At 54.7% G+C, this 17,491-nt stretch overlaps 1 protein-coding gene across 3 annotated transcripts in view; it reads left to right on the forward strand.

Annotated features, from left to right (window-relative positions):
* Alpl (alkaline phosphatase, biomineralization associated) overlaps positions 1 to 11,647 on the forward strand; it is a 56,755-nt gene extending 45,108 nt beyond the window's left edge. For all 3 annotated transcript variants that reach the window (XM_038334001.1, XM_038334003.1, XM_038334002.1), the window contains exons 6-12: positions 431 to 606; positions 3,435 to 3,578; positions 5,303 to 5,372; positions 6,578 to 6,712; positions 9,472 to 9,663; positions 10,023 to 10,142; positions 10,725 to 11,647. In XM_038334001.1, the coding sequence (XP_038189929.1) occupies positions 431 to 606; positions 3,435 to 3,578; positions 5,303 to 5,372; positions 6,578 to 6,712; positions 9,472 to 9,663; positions 10,023 to 10,142; positions 10,725 to 10,990 (1,103 nt within the window). In that variant the 3' untranslated portion in view covers positions 10,991 to 11,647. The remainder of the gene's footprint in view (positions 1 to 430; positions 607 to 3,434; positions 3,579 to 5,302; positions 5,373 to 6,577; positions 6,713 to 9,471; positions 9,664 to 10,022; positions 10,143 to 10,724) is intronic.
* The last annotated feature ends 5,844 nt before the right edge of the window (positions 11,648 to 17,491 follow it).

Consider the following 17,491-nt stretch of genomic DNA (forward strand, 5'->3'; position numbering starts at 1 on the left):
GGCCTGGGTCTGTGTCATTCGCTACAGAGTGGGCACGGCATTGGAACCCCCCAATTTTGAGTGAAGATCAGAGCACCAAGCCAGGGCCAGCCCGCAGCAGTTCAGGGTGACTGCGCCTTCCTTCTGCCCCAGGGACTTGGAAGGCAGGGTGACAGAGCCCTTCTCTCTCCATCTGAGGTTCCTTTGGGGCTGCCTAGGGCTTCCTATAGGCATGGGCTTCACAAGTCACGCATGGAGGAGAGGACCTCAGCCTGCCTCAGGTACAGGGAAGGGTGTTTGCTGCATCTGCCTTCAGGCAAACTAGGGAAACTGAGGCCCAGGCAGCCAGAGGAACTGATGGGAGGCAGTCTACGGCAGCAGGGGGAGGTAACAATCTGAAGGGCGTCCCTCATCTACAAGGTGTGCTCACCTCTCCTGTCCCATACCTCAGGGAAGTCTGTGGGCATCGTGACCACCACACGGGTAAACCACGCCACCCCCAGTGCAGCCTATGCACACTCGGCTGATCGGGACTGGTACTCGGATAATGAGATGCCACCGGAGGCTCTGAGCCAGGGCTGCAAGGACATCGCCTATCAGCTGATGCACAACATCCGGGACATCGATGTGAGTGCAAGCGCCAGGCATGGCTATGACAGGGTGGGGGACAGTGGGGTGCTGGGGGAGGGTGACGTGGGAAAGGCCTGGGTTCTCCATATACCTGGGAGAGCTCTCAAGCCATTAGGGGATTTGTGGTTGGAGCAGGCAGCCACAGTAAGATTTCTCTGCGGTGGGGCTGTGAGGCGAACCCTCATGTGGCTGCCACACCCCGAGAACCAAGTACCCAGGGATTATTCCATGAATTGGAGTCTGATGCTGCACCCTATCCCCAGTATGCACTGATACCTCTCCGATATGCACTGACATCATGCACAAACACAGTATGCACTAACAGCCCCCCCATACACACAATACGCAATGACACTCCCCTGCAATATGCACTGACACACAGTGTGGTCTTAGAGGATGGTCTGCACAGAGTGGCACCTGCCTGCACACAGAGCTGACATGCCCAGGAAACATCCAGAGCATGCCATGCCTTTCCCAGCCTTGCTCCGCTTTTGTCTAGCTTGTATGACCTTGTGCCGTTACTGAACCCCTGAACGTCCCCTCGTACAAACCCTTCAGCCAACTGGACCTGCTCCAGCAGCCCACTGCGAGAACTAAGTAAGAAAATCCTAGTTGAGTTTGGTGCGGAGCCTGCCCCGTGAGGGCTCAAGTGGCAGCCCTTACATGTAAACCACCTGTCCTTGACGTACACACTTAACACCCAAACAGGTTCTTACATGCAGGCCTCAGCTCTTGCGGAGAGTTTCTGGGTTGTTCTTTTTCTACTTTGAGGGCTGACAATGACTTAGACCCACTGAGCCTGAAATATGGGCTCAGTGAGGCTCGGGGAAAGCCCTGAGATTCAGGTGCCGTCTCTCTCTGCCCTCCTCAATCTCTCATGACCCCGGCTCTCTTTCCAAGTAGCGGGTGAAACTGCTGCCTTCAGGGACAGTGGTCCTGTTGCCTCCTCTTAGGAAAGAGCCACCTGGGACGTAGCCACCCATCTGGCTTTATCTCCACCTGCCAGGCCGCCCTCCCCCTCCTTTGCCCTCCCATTTCCCACCTGCTGGCTCCCAGGCTATGCTGTGGGAGGCCAGAATGAGGTCATGTGTGAGCACACTGGTCCCGGGGGTAATTACAGTAACTCTAGCCAGCTTGGGCAGGAGTTGCTGAGGCAGGGCGAGGCACTTTGGGAAGAGATGCTTCGCAGGCAGTGAGGGGAGCTGGGGTCTCCTAGAGCCGTGAGGGCATGAGCCAAGGAGTCAGAAGGGGAGCCCTTAAGACCCCCCCTCTGACTTTACTCTCCTCTTCCAGTTCCCCCCCATTTGCCCCTCTGTCACCCCCACTACCCCAAAAGCCCTCCAAACCATCCATGAAATGAAAATCCTGGTGTCCACTCTGAAAATAAATATCTCAAGCTTTAAAGAGAGAGAGAGAAAGAGAAAGACACAAACCAAACCCCAAAGGCGAAGAGCGAGCCTGTTATTTGGGAGTTTAATGAGGCCATGTGAAGTCTCCACTGGGCTGGGAACCTCGTGCTCCCGGCAGGAAGATTGGGGGATTTAGTTCCACTCTGAAAATGCCAAGGGGTCAGGTTCTGTGGGAACAGAAGGCGCCAGCGACCTGGAGTCCTTTCCTCCCCATCCCAGTCTGCACCGTCCAAGCTCCTAACCACATGGTGAAGGTAAGACCTGGCCTCCTTGGGAGCGGATCTTCCACGGCGGGGTCTTCCCTGGACAGCCATTCCCATTTTATAGACTGGGAAACTGAGGCCCTGCAAGGTCAAAATCAGGCCTTTGGTTAACAAACAGTAGAGTTGGGTTTTTACTTCGGTGTCCTTGGTCTTTCTGGGTGCCCATGGCTGCCTCAGGGGTGCCTTCCCCACATCTACTGCCTGCTCAGATACCCAACCCTCTCCTTACCCCATAGAACCCTGGGAAATAGAATTGAAGGTAGAGAGAGAACTTTGTCCCATCTGGGGACAGTGGATCTCAGGTGTCAGCCAGGGGCAGCAAGTTGGGCTGTCGCCCACGGTGACAGGAGGACACGGTATGGCGGTCACCATGGGCTGTGGCTGTTATGTTCTTGGCCTCTACTTTAAAAATAGTTAGGACTTCAAACATGGATTCCCTAGGAAAACAAACAACCCCGCGTCCGTCTGCCCGCGCATCCCAGCCACAGTGGATAAAATTAGCCTGGCGGTGACTACACAGACGTGAGGCTGGCCCGTGTTTGCCCAGGCAGTGGGCTGGTTCCCAGCTGGGCTGCCCTGAGACCTCCCTGGCCGAAGCCACTCACTGTGGGAGAAGAGACTCCTGAAGGTCCCTTCCTTGGCTCCGTGCATACAACAGAGCCCCCAGGGGCTTCTGGTAGAGAAACACTGGGTTCTGAGTTAGAATCTTATCTGTCATGCACACAGTCATGCACCACTGTGTGGCTGAGGGGCAAGAAATCACATATCTGTATTCGTGTCTGTATTGAGAAAATGCTGACTGCTTCCCTTGCAGCTTGGGTAGGAGACTGAATGAGTTACTCCATTTCAGTGGCTGAGGGCCTGGCACACAGTAAATGGGCTTTCCTCCACAGGGGGGTTTAGCCTGGTGGAGTAGGCATTCAGGAACACTAATATTTCACCCAGAAGCCCCAAACCTCAGTTCTGCTAGATCAGTGATTTCATTTCTCCAATCTGAACAAGTAGGGGCTGAGAGAACACTGGCCCAGGGTTTAACCTGCTGGGCGAGCGTCCACACCTCCTCCCAGACTCTGGTGGCTGCTTTCCAGGCTGGGACGCCAGGGGCTTCTGAACAATTTAGAACCCTGGGTGTGATGGCTTATGTGTCCCTCAGGTGATCATGGGGGGCGGCCGGAAGTACATGTACCCGAAGAATAGAACCGATGTGGAGTATGAACTGGATGAAAAGGCCAGGGGCACAAGGCTGGACGGCCTGGACCTCATCAGCATTTGGAAGAGCTTCAAACCCAGACACAAGGTAGCTGACGGCTGCAGGTGGGGTCAGCTATGGGACTTTGGGCCATGGGACCCCCACCTGTGCCTCAAATGTTCTCTTCCAGGAAGGGTCCTGCTTCTTCCTTTGTTTGTTCTACCCCTTACAGACCTGTGACCAACACTCAAGCTCTCTGCAGGGTGGGCACCAAGGGGGGTGGTGACAGGGTTAGGGAGTCACCTAGATGAACCCCAGACAGATGGGGCACCTACAGAGGCACCAGAACAGAGGGAGTGTGGTGTGCCTGGCTGGCAGGAAGTTGGGATCATCAGGCATGCAGAGGGGTTACCACAGAAGCCCTGGGCAAATGAGAGGGCATGGGGAGGCAGTGCGGGGCAGTGACGGAGACACAGCTGAGGAGAATTCCTGGCTGAAGAGGGAGGTGTAAAGCCCTCAGAATGCATCCCCTGGGCCAGGGCATGGATGGGCTGGGACAGAGGCTGCAGCAAGGTCAGGCCAGGCTCTGATTCCTCTGAGAGGCCTCTGGCCCTTTAAATCTGCAACAGTGGGCCAGCCGGGCAGCTGGGTCTGGAAATGACTGTGGTCAGGGCTGAAGACAGTGGGGAGCAGCCTGGCAGCCACTTTGATGTCACTCTGGGGTTGGGTTTCTCAGGGTTCCAAGGCAGTCCCCTGGGGAGGCTTGGTGGGATGAGGTTGAGCTAAGACTATGGTTGGGACAAGGCTGGGGACAGCCCCATGCATGGGTACAGGGTGTGGGAGCAAACTGACTGTTCTCTTTCCCCTCTTGGGCCAGCTTGGACAGGCAAACCAAAGAAACACCGGCCTCCTTGCCTCAGTGTCCATGATCAGGGCCAGCAAGCCTTCCTAATTGTCCTGGGACTCTGTCTGGACTCCTAGCGTGGGGAGGGGCCCGTACTATGGCCATGAGCTGTGCCCGATAAGTCCCTTTTGGATCCCGGATTCTGGGCGTCAATAGAAAGACCTAGTAGTTCTCAGTGACCCTGCTGTATGTGTGCATCAGTCTATAAAACGGGGGACAGCCTTGAGGCTGCTGTGAGGATTGCCTGACACAGCAGGGCACTGGGGACCCGAGCCCCTTCTTATGTCCCTTCCTCCACTCCCAGAGAGCAGCCTAGAGTATTGGGAAAACAAAGCAAAACAATAAAACTGCTGCTATGGCAGCTGCCCAGAGAAGGCAATAGGGCTGTCTTGAAGATAGCAAATTCCTCACAGTGCTGGGACCACATGCCTCCTGGGCCTGGATAATCCAGCCAGAGTCTCGCTGTGTTCCTGTGCTGTGGGGGAGGGATGGAATTCCCGAGGCACAGCCAGTGAACTTCACTCCTTCCTGGCTCTCCAGCCCCACCCCACCCCCCAAACACCACTTATTCCCTTCTGTAGGCATCCAAGGTCCCTGTGACCTACACATCTCATCTTTGCCCAGTGACATCCTTATGGGACAAACAGTTCCCTGGTCCCAGATGGATCAGTTTCTACTTTGCTTCAGGACCCCCAGAAGGTGTCACCTCCACCAGGAAGCCCTGCTTGCTCTAGCCCCCAGGATCCTTGTCTACCTGGGTTGTACACGATAATGCCCGTGTGTCTGTCAGTTTTTGAGTACTGAGACGGTAGGTTTCCAGGGCAAGATGTTAAATGATGAAGGGAAACTGAATACCCTGACTCCGAGGCCAGTTGGAGCTGTCCCCAGATTTCCCGGCCTGCGCTGACACAGCTCTTCCCATCCCCAGCACTCCCACTATGTCTGGAACCGCACTGAGCTGCTGGCCCTCAACCCCTCCATGGTGGACTACCTCTTAGGTAAGTAGAGAAGGCGGGGACCCCATGACTGGGGCTAAAAGAGGCAGCCCCCTGTTGCAGGGCCTTTCCAGGATGCAGAGGGAGGAAAGAAGGTTTTCGTTTGTAGAATTAAGCTGTTCGAAGAGATGAGCCCCAGCTGGCATAAGAACCCAAGACCAGAGAGGGGAACATGCATGGCACAGCCAGGGCAGAGCCAGCCAGGCAGCCTCTGCCAGTCCTCAGGGTGACCACTGTTCCCTAGAGAGTAGAGACCAGCAAAGGGTGTGGGCACTCCAGAGGCTGATTGGCACAGAGGCCAGCTTGCCAGCAGGAGGGACACAGGGCCTGAGCTGCAGGAGGCTGGTGGCTCACACCATCTTGAAGGTCAGCTCTTGCTTCTAAGATGCTTGAGATGGAGTGGCATAGAGGGTGTGCTGGGCTCAGCTGGCGCATGGTGGCAGGGTGAGGGATGGCACTCATGTGGGAGTAAACCGGGGACAGTGAGCAGAAGACACAATGACCCCGAAGTTTCTGCCGCTTCATTGCACAGGCCTCTGTGCCCTCCGACCTCATCTACAAAAATGCACAGGTCGAGCCCCGGCCAGAGTCCACGGCCGGAGAGACAGGGTGCCATGTCTTCTTAGGTTTGAGTCACAGGTCTCAACCTTCCACCTGCTGAAAACAGCAAGTTGCTGGGCCCCTCAGAGCCTCTGTCTCCTCCTCTCTGAGGTGGGACATAGACACCCCCACCTGTGCCCCCAGTGTGGTGGGCTGTAGACCCTGTGCCCCCGGTGTGGTGGGCTGTAGACCCTGTGCCCCCGGTGTGGTGGGCTGTAGACCCTGTGCCCCCGGTGAGGTAGGCTGTAGACCCTGTGCCCCCGGTGTGGTGGGCTGTAGACCCTGTGCCCCCGGTGTGGTGGGCTGTAGACCCTGTGCCCCCGGTGAGGTAGGCTGTAGACCCTGTGCCCCCGGTGTGGTGGGCTGTAGACCCTGTGCCCCCGGTGTGGTGGGCTGTAGACCCTGTGCCCCCAGTGCGGTGGGCTGAGAATGATGAAAACTGAGTCCTCTTCTGGATCCACAGATCCTCCCAGTAAGATCTCTCCTTCCTACATTTGCCCTAAGCTGAGCATAGGGATTTTGAATCCTCTGTGACACCCCAGGTTTCTTGGGGGTTCTCCCTGCAGGCTCAAGACTTTTGGCACCCACACTCTTGCCTACACCCACAGGTCTCTTTGAACCCGGGGACATGCAGTATGAGTTGAACAGAAACAACCTGACTGACCCTTCGCTCTCTGAGATGGTGGAAGTGGCCCTCAACATCCTGATGAAGAATCCCAAAGGCTTCTTCCTGCTGGTGGAAGGTAGGGCCTGATAGAGAAGAACCTTCCAGAAACATGACTTGGGTTAGGCAGGGGGATGGTACAGCTTTTAAAGAGAACTGCCACTTTGGGGATGAAGAGAGAACTCCCTCTTAGGAGAGGATGCTCCCAGGGAAGACTGGGAGTTCAGAGGATAGGGAACTGCCTCTCTGTCAGCCCAGTCTGAGTGAGCTTCCTGGCAGAGGAGGCAGGCGTCTTTCTCTAAGACCTGGCTGTGGAGGGCCATCCAGCCGCTAAGCACCACCTGTGCAAAACCAGTTCCACCTGCTCTGGCTGTCAGGGGTCAGGGAGATGATGCTTGGGTTCTTGCCTTCATGCTACCATGGCTGTGGGGCCTTCACTAAGCATGTCTGTAAAATGAGGCCAAAACTTGTCCCCTGTCCTAGAGCGGAGACTCAGCTCCATTGTGTTCAGAAGTGTAAAGCAAGGACTTGGGGTAGATGATCCAGTCAGTGAAGAGCCTGCTGCGCAAGCATGAGGACCCAAGTTCAGATCCCAGAACAGGCGAGAAAGTCAGGCCTGGTGATGAGCACCGGGAAATGCTGTCCTGAAGGGGTGGTGACCGGTAGGGTCAGCCAAGAGCCATCCAGGTTCCCCTTCAGGTTCACTGAGAGATCCTGTCTCAAAAAATGGAGGCGGAGGGGCTGGAGATATGGCTCAGCAATTAAGAGCAGTTCCCAGCGCCCACATTAGGCAGCTCACAACCACTTGTATTGCCAGCTCTAAGGGATCCGACACCCTTTCTGGCCTTCACAGGCACTCCCAACACAGAGAAAGAGAGAAATAAAAATAAAAATGCATCTTGAGGCTGAGAAGCTGGTTCAGCAGTTAAGAGTGCTTGCTGTTTTCCCAGCAACTTTGGTTCCTACCACCAACACCAGGCTGCTCACAGCTAACTGCCTGTAACTCTAGTTCTTGAGGACCTGATGGTGTCTTCTGGTCTCTATGGACACTGCACACATGTTCATAACCAAGTGTGTGTGTGTGTGTGTGTGTGTGTGTGTGAGAGAGAGAGAGAGAGAGAGAGAGAGAGAGAGAGAGAGAGAGATATTAAAGTTAAAAATAAAAACTGCATGTGGTAGCCCACACCTTTAAACCTTTAATTCCAGCACTTGGAAGGCAGAAACAGGCAGAACCCTGAGTTCAAGGCCAGCCAGCACTTGGAAGGCAGAAACAGGCAGATCCCTGAGTTCAAGGCCAGCCTGGTCTACAGAGTGAGTTCAAGGCCAGCCTGGCTTACACAGCAAGTTCCAGGACAACCAGGGCTACACAGTGAGACCCTGTCTCAAAAAAGAAATAAATAAATTCTTTAAAAATAAATAAAAGGGAAAGTGATTGAGAAAAGACACGTAGCCTCAATCTCCAGTCTCTATACACATCCATGTGGCCCGGTACACACACCCTTAACAAACTAGTACATAGATCCTGGAGGAGCAGGCAATGAGAGTTAGACCTCAGTGTTTCCATTGCTATCGCTGTAATTACACAGTAGCCAAAGCAACAATGGGAAGTAACAAAGTTTCCAGAGTTTTCCAGATTTTCGACAGCCCTTGCCCTCTATGGTCCCTTGCATGGCCCTGCTGAGCTACGCATGTACTCACCCCATGCAGACACGCAGGCATGTCTGCACACACCCGTGCCCAATATACACACACCCGTTCAGGCTCCTCCACCTTCCAGAGGCCAGTGGCCACCAGCCCAGCTAGGCTACCTTCTTGCCAAGCCCTGGGGTTCCCACCAGTGCCGCGCGGTCTGGCTCCAAACAGGCCTCCGATCTGAGGAAGCGCCAGGAACCAGTGGTAGTGAACACGGGTCCCCCGGGAGTGGTCCTCTTTGTGAGCAAGGCCAGGCCAGCTGCTCCCAGAACCACAACAAAGGGAAGGCTAGCCTTCCTGCCCTGCCAACCAGCCCGGCCAGCAGTGAGGATGAAGTTAGCAGGGAGGGAGCTCCTCCTGGAGCCCCAGCTGAGGACCCTCAGAACTGGGAGTGACCACTAGGTGGCATCCTGCAGGCAGATAAAGAAAAGCAGTTGCTAAGGCCTGCATATATACTCCAAGGGGCTAGCGTTATGGGATTCAACCTGCCATTGGCCTTTCTGGAAAGGCCACCGTGACACTTGCTTAGGCGCTTGGGGGCTTGTGCTACTGTGAAGATCCAGAAGTCTCCATGCTTTCTGCTTATAGGGATGCATTCATGGAGGTGGCAAAATTATGGGCTTCGGAATGAGTCAGACCTGAGCTCCTATCCAGTACCCCCTATGGGAATGCCACGCCCCCATGCTTCCTCAGATGGCCTAAACTATCTATATACAGGGCTGAGTCATCATCTCTGCTGGGGGTTGCTGTGAAATCAAACGAGATGCCTCTGTCATATACCCAACACACAGTAGGGACTTAAGCGTGTTCCCCTTCCCTTCCTTTCACTTCCCTGAAGCCTTCAGCCACCCCTTAAACAGTTGAGGATGCTGAGCAGGGAGCAGAGGGATGGGGGAAGGAGCCAAGCTCTGACCCTGCATTTCTCCCTTCGCTCGGTGACTCTGCTCTGCCCACGTTCACCTTGCCCATCCTCTGAAAGCCACTTGACCATGTGAGACGCCTGAGGTGGACCTGGGGAGTCCCTGGTGAAGGTCACTGTCATTCCCTATCAAGGAATTGTTAATCTGATGACAGTGCCCTGGGGCCTGTGGAGGCAGGCTCCCTCCCCTGTCACCTCACAGGAGGCCTTTGTCTTGATGTCCCCAGGAGGCAGGATTGACCACGGGCACCACGAGGGCAAGGCTAAGCAGGCCTTGCATGAGGCCGTGGAGATGGACCAGGCCATCGGAAAGGCAGGTGCTATGACTTCCCAGAAAGACACCTTGACTGTGGTGACAGCCGATCATTCCCATGTTTTCACTTTCGGTGGATACACCCCCCGAGGCAACTCTATCTTTGGTGAGTGGGCCACTTCCTGGGGTGGGAAAGCCAGCAAGGTGACTGGGATCCCGTGCGAACTGAGGAAAAACAATGAGATACTGGTGACAGGAGGGAGAATACAAGAGAGCTGAACATGGCGGACGGGCAAGTCGGCTGTGGCAGCATAGAGAACGGGAGAGAGAAAGGGTAGATGCATGGGGGGGAGATATTGACGGGATGAAAGGCATTGGCATTTGGAAGGTGGCTTCATGGAGGTCGTTTGGGTTCCTGAAGGATCGCAGGGATACCAAGCCACAGACCCCAAGGAGCTTGGTTAGGGGGCTACCAACCAGATTTCCAGTTCTCTGTGGTGACCTTGGGCCCCCTTCCCTGCACAGGCCTGGCTCCCATGGTGAGTGACACAGACAAGAAGCCTTTCACAGCCATCCTCTACGGCAATGGGCCTGGCTACAAGGTGGTGGATGGTGAACGAGAAAATGTCTCCATGGTGGATTATGGTGAGACCGCCACAGCCGGGGCTGGGCGGGGAGAGGGTGTCCCTCCAGCATGGGCTGACGTGGTCCTGGAGAAGCCCAGGTTTGAGTCAGAACTTCAGTTCGGGTTCTCTCCCGTGCTTTAGCAACCTGGATACAGGATTCCACCTTACTCAGCTTTGATTTCTCTCATGAAAGGCGCCTGCCTTCTGGGGACTTTATCCTGGAAGGTGAAATTGTCTCATGAGCCTAGCTTGGTGCCTGGCCTGGGTGGGTACCACCTGTGTTTTACCGGATGGATATTCTGTAAGGGCCTGAGAGTGTTGTCTTCTGGGTCAGGCAGGCTTGGGTTTGAACCCAGTTGCCTCTGGTGAAATACCCACCCACCTCCACCCCGCTACCCCTGTCGCCGCCATTGCTGCCATCAACCCACCCACCCTACACCCCAACTGTCACCATCTGTCACCATTCTGGGTGCTGAGCCCTGGCTTCCTCTTCTGTGAAAAGAGCCTTCAAGCCATCTGGGGGTGAAGGAAAAGGGGCTGCTGCTTCTCTTATAGCATTGAGGCCTAGGCAGGCACTCAAAAGATGTTTCTTGACCTACAGCTCACAACAACTACCAGGCCCAGTCTGCTGTCCCCCTGCGCCACGAGACCCATGGTGGGGAAGACGTGGCCGTCTTTGCCAAGGGCCCCATGGCACACCTGCTTCACGGCGTCCACGAGCAGAACTACATCCCCCACGTGATGGCATATGCCGCCTGCATTGGGGCCAACCTCGACCACTGTGCCTCTGCCAGCTCCTCGAGCAGCCCCGCCCTAGGGACCCTGCTGTTCCCATTGGCGCTGCTCCCCCTGAGCACTCTGTTCTGAGGGCCCACGCCCCACGAGCCCACAATGGATAGCCAGCTCCCCTCCCTATGTGGCCCACCACCTGGCAGCCCACACTCAAGGGAGAGGCTCAGGCAGCCTCCAGCGGGAACAGAAGTTTGCTGCCCATCTTCCGTCCGGAACCCTCCATGGGCTGGAAGATTCCAGGCTCTGCCTATACTCCCTACTCAGTACGCTTTGGCCGGCAGGGCAGGTCTCTCTCTTGGGCAGGCAGAACACAGACTGCACAAATTCCCAAAGCACCTTATTTTTCTACCAAATATATTCTCCAGACCCTGCAACCTCCTTGGAACATTCCAGATCTGACCTTCCCTCCCCTCATCCCTTCCTTCTGGAACACTGGGCCCCATAGTCATGGCCAGTCCCCAAGCCCAGCCCTTCCTGGAGGGGAGACCAGGTCTGCTCAGGATGAGACTCCCAGGAAGCCACCTCCGGGGTTGGCTGTCTCCCCAGGGTGGCCGCCGGACAGGACGCACACTCCCCACCCAGCTCCAGAGACACACGCCAGCCCTTCACTGAAGCGGTCCTCCTGTTTGGAACAGCAAAAAAAGAAAAAAAATTAATTTCTCTTTTTGGTGTTGGTTAAAAGGGAACACAAGACATTTAAATAAAAACGTCCCAAATATTTCTGAGACCAAAGCTGAGTCTTTGTGGTCAGTGGGAAAGAGACCAAAATAGGCCCATCACTCAGGAAAGAACTGGACTTGGGGTCCAGGGTGAGGGCATGGTGAGCAGAGACATCAGGGCTCCTGCCAGTCAAGGGGTTCACCACTCACCAGCTGCAATGGTGTGGATCCCTGGCTTTGTGTCCCAGTGCCCTGGTGTATGACAGTGGGAGACAACCCACTGGTGGGTCATTGTGAGTTGAAAAAAAAAAAAGAGTCCTTTGTCTCTAAACCCACAGCAGGGAAGGCTTCAGTGACCCGGGATGCCCTTACAACATGACACCCACAAAACACATTGCATGGCCTGGTGCAGTGTATGAAGCTCATTGCCTTCAGCAAATCCCAAGCGCCTGCCAGGCACTGTGTAAAGGCTCAATAATTGCATGGCGGTGGCCAGCGAGAAGGCTTAGCCCATTAAGCTGCTTGCCGCACAAGCACAATGACTCAGGTTTGATCCCCAGAACCCATGGAAGGTAGGAGGAGAATACTGTCCCCACAAGTTGTCCTCCGACCTCCCACGCATGTACTGTGTGACACACGCTCACACACCATCAATCCTAGAGGGTCATCGTGAGTGGGATGGACATACTCCTTCCCTTACAGAACTTCTAGTGACTGATTTTCCCATGTCCACTTCTCCTGGAAATGCTCCAGATATTGGGGTATACAGAGTCCTCCAAGATTACACCTCTTGCCTCACGTTGCTTTGCTCATGACAATGAACACTGACCCCTGCCTAGAGCTAATAACTCTGGCCTGATACTGTGTGTGTATTCCTTCAGTTTCCTCTTGAGACTTTTTCCCATCACCCACGTTTATGAATGAGGACACCCACAGAGTAGGAGGCCATATGATTGTCAAGGTCCCCCACGTTGTAGACAGGGATTTGAATCCAGATTTGCTCGATGCCAACGTTCCTGCACTTAATGACATATTTTATTTGTTTGTAATACATTTCCAAATTCCTGCCCACCCAGTCCAGCCAGTGCCAATGACGCACAATCCACACCAGTGAAACAGGAACCAAGACCGAATAGCTGGAGTGGACTGCAAAGGACACTGAGCAAATCCTACTCCGAGCTCCCTAGCAGTCAAAGCAAAAAGGGAAGCACAGCCAGGCTGATGCTGGCATGGAAAATTAAATTGTATGTGGTCTCTCCAGGACAGAGAACCCCACCTCATCTTGAACTGTGTATTGCAATGAATTGAGGTCTTAGCACAATACCTGCACAGTCTTTGCTGGTTCTCTGGACTATCATTTAAGCAGTTCTTTCTATTCACATGGAAGCAGTCCTTTAAACATCTCCCAGTACTCTCTGCAGCCTATCAGTGTTCACAGCTAAGAACACGATCGCCACAGGGACTGGAGACAACGGGTGTGTGAACCATGGCTTTGCGTCTCAGGCTGAATTGGGCATGAGTTGCTAAGCTGAAGAAGTAGAAATAGGAGAACAAGAGGGTTGTGTGCCTTGGCAGCAGGGTGCAAGAGACTTCAGAGTCACGCCCAGGGTGTGGAGGAGATGGGCTGTTTCTTCTCTAGCTCCCCTCCCTCACTGGCCAAGGACTGGGTCAGAGAAAGAGCACACTGAGCTCCCAGCTTGCTTCTTGAAGGGCTGAAACCCCAGACCAGTTATAGGAATCAATGCTGGAGGGCACGGGAGCATCTGCTGAGCCTTGGGATGTGCTCAAGGGTGCCCCCCTTGAGCATGGCTGAATCAGAACCACAGACACAGTGGACTGGGGCAGAGTCTCGCAGGCCCCTGACACCTGTGCCTAGCACACTGTGGGCACCGAAGACCCCTGGAACATGCAGCACTTCCTCTGTGGGATGTTGTCAAAGTTGTCCGGGTGCTCACGTCCCAGAATGCTGAGTCCTGCCTCACACACATCATAGTACCACTGTAACCGTGGCTGCTGATCACATGGGTAATGCATCCCAATCTGAGTCAGGGGTCTAGGCAGTGGGCCCAACTCTGTCCCCAGCAACCACAACCATCGCAATTGGCATCCAGTGGCTCACGGGTTCCCTTGTCTTCAGGTTTCTCAGGCAAGGACAAAGATGGGCAGGCAGGTCCTCTTCATAACACAGTGTGAGTCTGTTTCCATGTCAACAGATGGGTACCCTGGCTAAGAGGTACAGACCCAGGCTCTTCCCACCAGCAGCTACCACCTCTGCCTGCTGCACCGGTGCCCTTTCTATCCCACCAGTAGTTGCAGAGCCAGCACCCTGCTTTGCAACCTGATCACGCCTAACTTCTACTTGGAGTTCATTGGTAGGAACTGGTCACGTGTCCATCCAAGTGCAAAGGATACTGGGAAATGTAGTTTTGGTTGGGCAGCTGCCCTTTACCAACACAGAAGCAATGTCCTGGGAAGAGATGAGCTGAAACAGCTGGGCAGCAGGACTTCAGGTGCCACTCTGAAAAGGCTGAGGGTTGCCGATGAAGGCCCTGTGGAGCCACAGAAGGTCCTAGACCTGGAGAATGAGCACCATTGCTGACACCTCTCCGCAGCCAGTTTTGAGGAAATTTCTCTGATGCTGGAGGCTGGGCAGCAGCGCTAAGACTGCTGCACCAGATTAGGGAAGTCTGGGGCCTTGGAAACAAGGTGGGAGATGCCCAGACATGGCCCTCAGCAATCTGGCTCCTTATGGAGGAGGAGTCTAGTGCTGTACCTGAGTGGTGTCAACACTCCAATACTCTGAGATTAAGAGCTGGTGGCAGCAAGACACCATACTCAGTGCCCCAGATGTGGAAGTGATTTTCCACCTAAACAAAAGACATGCTCTGCACACCCCAGCCACCACCATCCTGTCTGGTAGATAGTATCACCCTCGCTTACAGATGGAAAAGCTGAGGCATGATAGCTCCAGGCCCCCTTGCTGGGTTTCACCCCCTCCCTCCCGTACGTCTAAGGTGTTAATCTATCTAAGGACAAGTGCTCCAACCCCACAAGCCACAGGACTGTGGGTTTCTTGGGGAGAATTGGGGGAGAGACCCAGACAGTGAAGTTTGTAATTACCCCTGGGCTGAACTAAAGACCTCCCACTGGGATGCTCCCCGGGATGATGCAGGGGAGTGGTGATTAAGCAGTTGGGGAGAGGCTCCTGGTCGCTACATGGTTTCCTCTACCTCCATCGTGACATCAGGCCCTTTCCCCCGCTCCTCAGGGTCGTCAGGGTGACCCTCAGGTGAGTGGGCATGAAAGCTGACGGCAGAGAAAAGACATAACAGGCAGGGCTACTGGCTGGACCACCTCCACCCTGCCTGTAGGAGCACAGTCACAGGCTCCTCACACAGTAGGTTATCCACACAGTAGGTGCATAAATGCTCTCCCAAGCAGTCCCGACTCCAGCGATTTCCTTGATGTCCCCTGGGTCTCAGGCACTGAGTCCCTAAGTGCTCCTTGACGTGCATGGGTTCATTAATTTTTACCAACCATGTTTGGAAGGCCAGGGCTATTATCTCATTTTACAGATGAATCAACAGGGTCAGACAAGAAAGGTGATAAACTCCAGGAAAATGTAACGTTAGTGAGGGTTAGGGCCAAGGCTCCAAGGCTGGCAGCACAGGCTTTTAAAAAAAATTTAATTTAACCCTGTCTCGAAAAAACCAAAAAAAAAAAAATTTAATTTAATTTATTATTGCATTTGTGCATGATATGTGTCGTGAACATAAATATGTGCGTCGCAGTGCATGTGTGGAGGTCAAAAGACTTTCAGGATCTGTGTGTCTTCCACCAAGGGTTCTGGGTAGCAGTGAAACTCTGAGGCAGGCACCCTTTTACAGATAAGAAATAAATCCTGAATGCTACCTGTCAGGGGAGACCTGTCTGGGAAAGTGACATGAACAGGGACCCAGTTAGAAAAATGGTGGCCTGCAGAAAGCTGAAGGGCAGGTCACTGGAAGCAGGGACAAAGCCAGGCAAGAAGGAACTGATGTGTCCAAGGAGTAAAGAGAGGATGACATACTGGAGCCAGAGGAAGAGCAGTGGGGCTTGGAGAGTAAGGGCCAGCCCTAGACTGTGGTGCATAGCAGTCTGTGTATTCTGGTGGCGGAGGGGAAGCCACCATGGGGCCTAAAGAGTGGAGGGCCAGGACCTGTGCCTTTGCGTTGTAAGGTAGACTTAGCTGCTGTCAACCGAGCCTGGACAGCAGTGGAGACTGCTATATAGCCTGTGGGCCCTTGTGTCCTCGGGGAAAGAGGTGGTAGTGGCTTGGAGTGGTGGAGAACCGTGGCTGATGGCTGGATCATAGATATGTTGGGGAGCTAAAGCCAGCAGGGCCGTCTGGCAGATGGCATGTGGAGAGTGGAGGAGCCTGGGGCACAGCAAGAACCCCAGTTGCCCACAGACAGGGTCACAGAGGTATGTAGAGTTCTGGGCACACAGGGGAAGTGATTTGCCTGAGGTTACACAGAGCCGATGGCCAGTGTGTTCCTTCCACCCCAGGACCATCCACCTCTGGGAGGGTGAGGAGAGACGTAGCTGAAGGGGCACACTTGTTACCAGACTCAAGTAGGGTGAGAAGAAGCCCCGAGGATGAACTCAGACAGATCCCTCCAGCCTGGGCCACTGCCCATGGAGCCTTTTTTGAGCTGTTCCCTGCCTATGGCATGGATGGAAAAGCTCACCAGGGAAGGAGGGGCTGGGGTCAGGTGATTGACAAACCATCATTTCGATGGTGGGCTTCTGTCTAGACCAATTCAGGAGCTGGGTGGAAACCCTCCAACTATGAAGCTCCTGGTGTCTTCCTGGACTTAGGACCTGGGGTCTAAAGTCTTTCCTGAGCACCCCAAAGCACCATTTGTCTGATGCCTGCTCTGCCCCATACCCAGCCCACCCCCAGACCTCAGGACCCCTCCAGGTCCCCTTCAGCTTGGCTCTGGTCATGGCTCCTTTCCTGAGGCCAGGACTGAGGCCTCCCTGGCTGCTGCCCAGACCACCCAGCGCCAGGCCCTGGCGGAGCCCGTCAGGGCCTGGCCAGCCGTGGTCTGGCTCCGCCTGAGGGGCTGTGGCCTGGGAACCACTGGCTGTCTCCTCAGGGAAGCGGCTGGGTCTCCAGAACAAACATGGAACCGCAGGCTCCTCTCCTGCCCACCGAAGAGGGAGCTGCTTCTGGCTCCTAGCCACAGGCCACTCTCCAGGCCTGGCTCCCACCCTGTGGGGGATGGGCTAGGGAACGGAGTGGTGAGTACAGCCCTGAACTTGGGGGACAGGAGGGCTACATAGCAGGAAGAGGGCCTATGGGTCTTTGTGACCAGAGGGAGGGGCAGATGGTTGAGACAACTGAAGGAACGAGGCTGTGATGAGTGAGAATGTAGGTGACCCCAGGAGACCCTGGGAGACCCCTAGGATGGAGGCTTTGGTGGAGGCCGGGGTGGAGCTCTTCTGAACCTCAAGCCAAGAACAAAGCTTTGGAATCAGACAAGGCTGGTTTCAAATCCAGACTCAGCCACATCTAAGCTAATGCGTCTTGGGAAAGTAACTCCTTGGACCCTCAGTTTCTCCCTTTAAAAAAAAAAAAAGAAAAAAGAAAAGGAGTTCCCGTAGCCTCTGTGTTGCAGAGTAATGGAGAGACGACATAGTCCCTCGGATAGAAAATGCCCAGTGCAGAGCGCAGCACAGAGTGGAGCCTCGAGGGACATCAGCTACAGCCCCCACCATGGCTCTTGGGGGGTCCTCGGCCTGGGGGGGGGAGCAGACCGGGACAACCTCACTGATTCACACCAGCTGGGGGATGGGTCCCATCTGACTCCACTAGAAGCCGCAATTAGAGCCCAATTTAAGGAAATGCTGGGCTGGCTCTTCCCCGGACAGA

This window comes from Arvicola amphibius, chromosome 6 (genome assembly GCF_903992535.2).
Source record: "Arvicola amphibius chromosome 6, mArvAmp1.2, whole genome shotgun sequence".
Lineage (NCBI taxonomy): Eukaryota > Metazoa > Chordata > Mammalia > Rodentia > Cricetidae > Arvicola > Arvicola amphibius.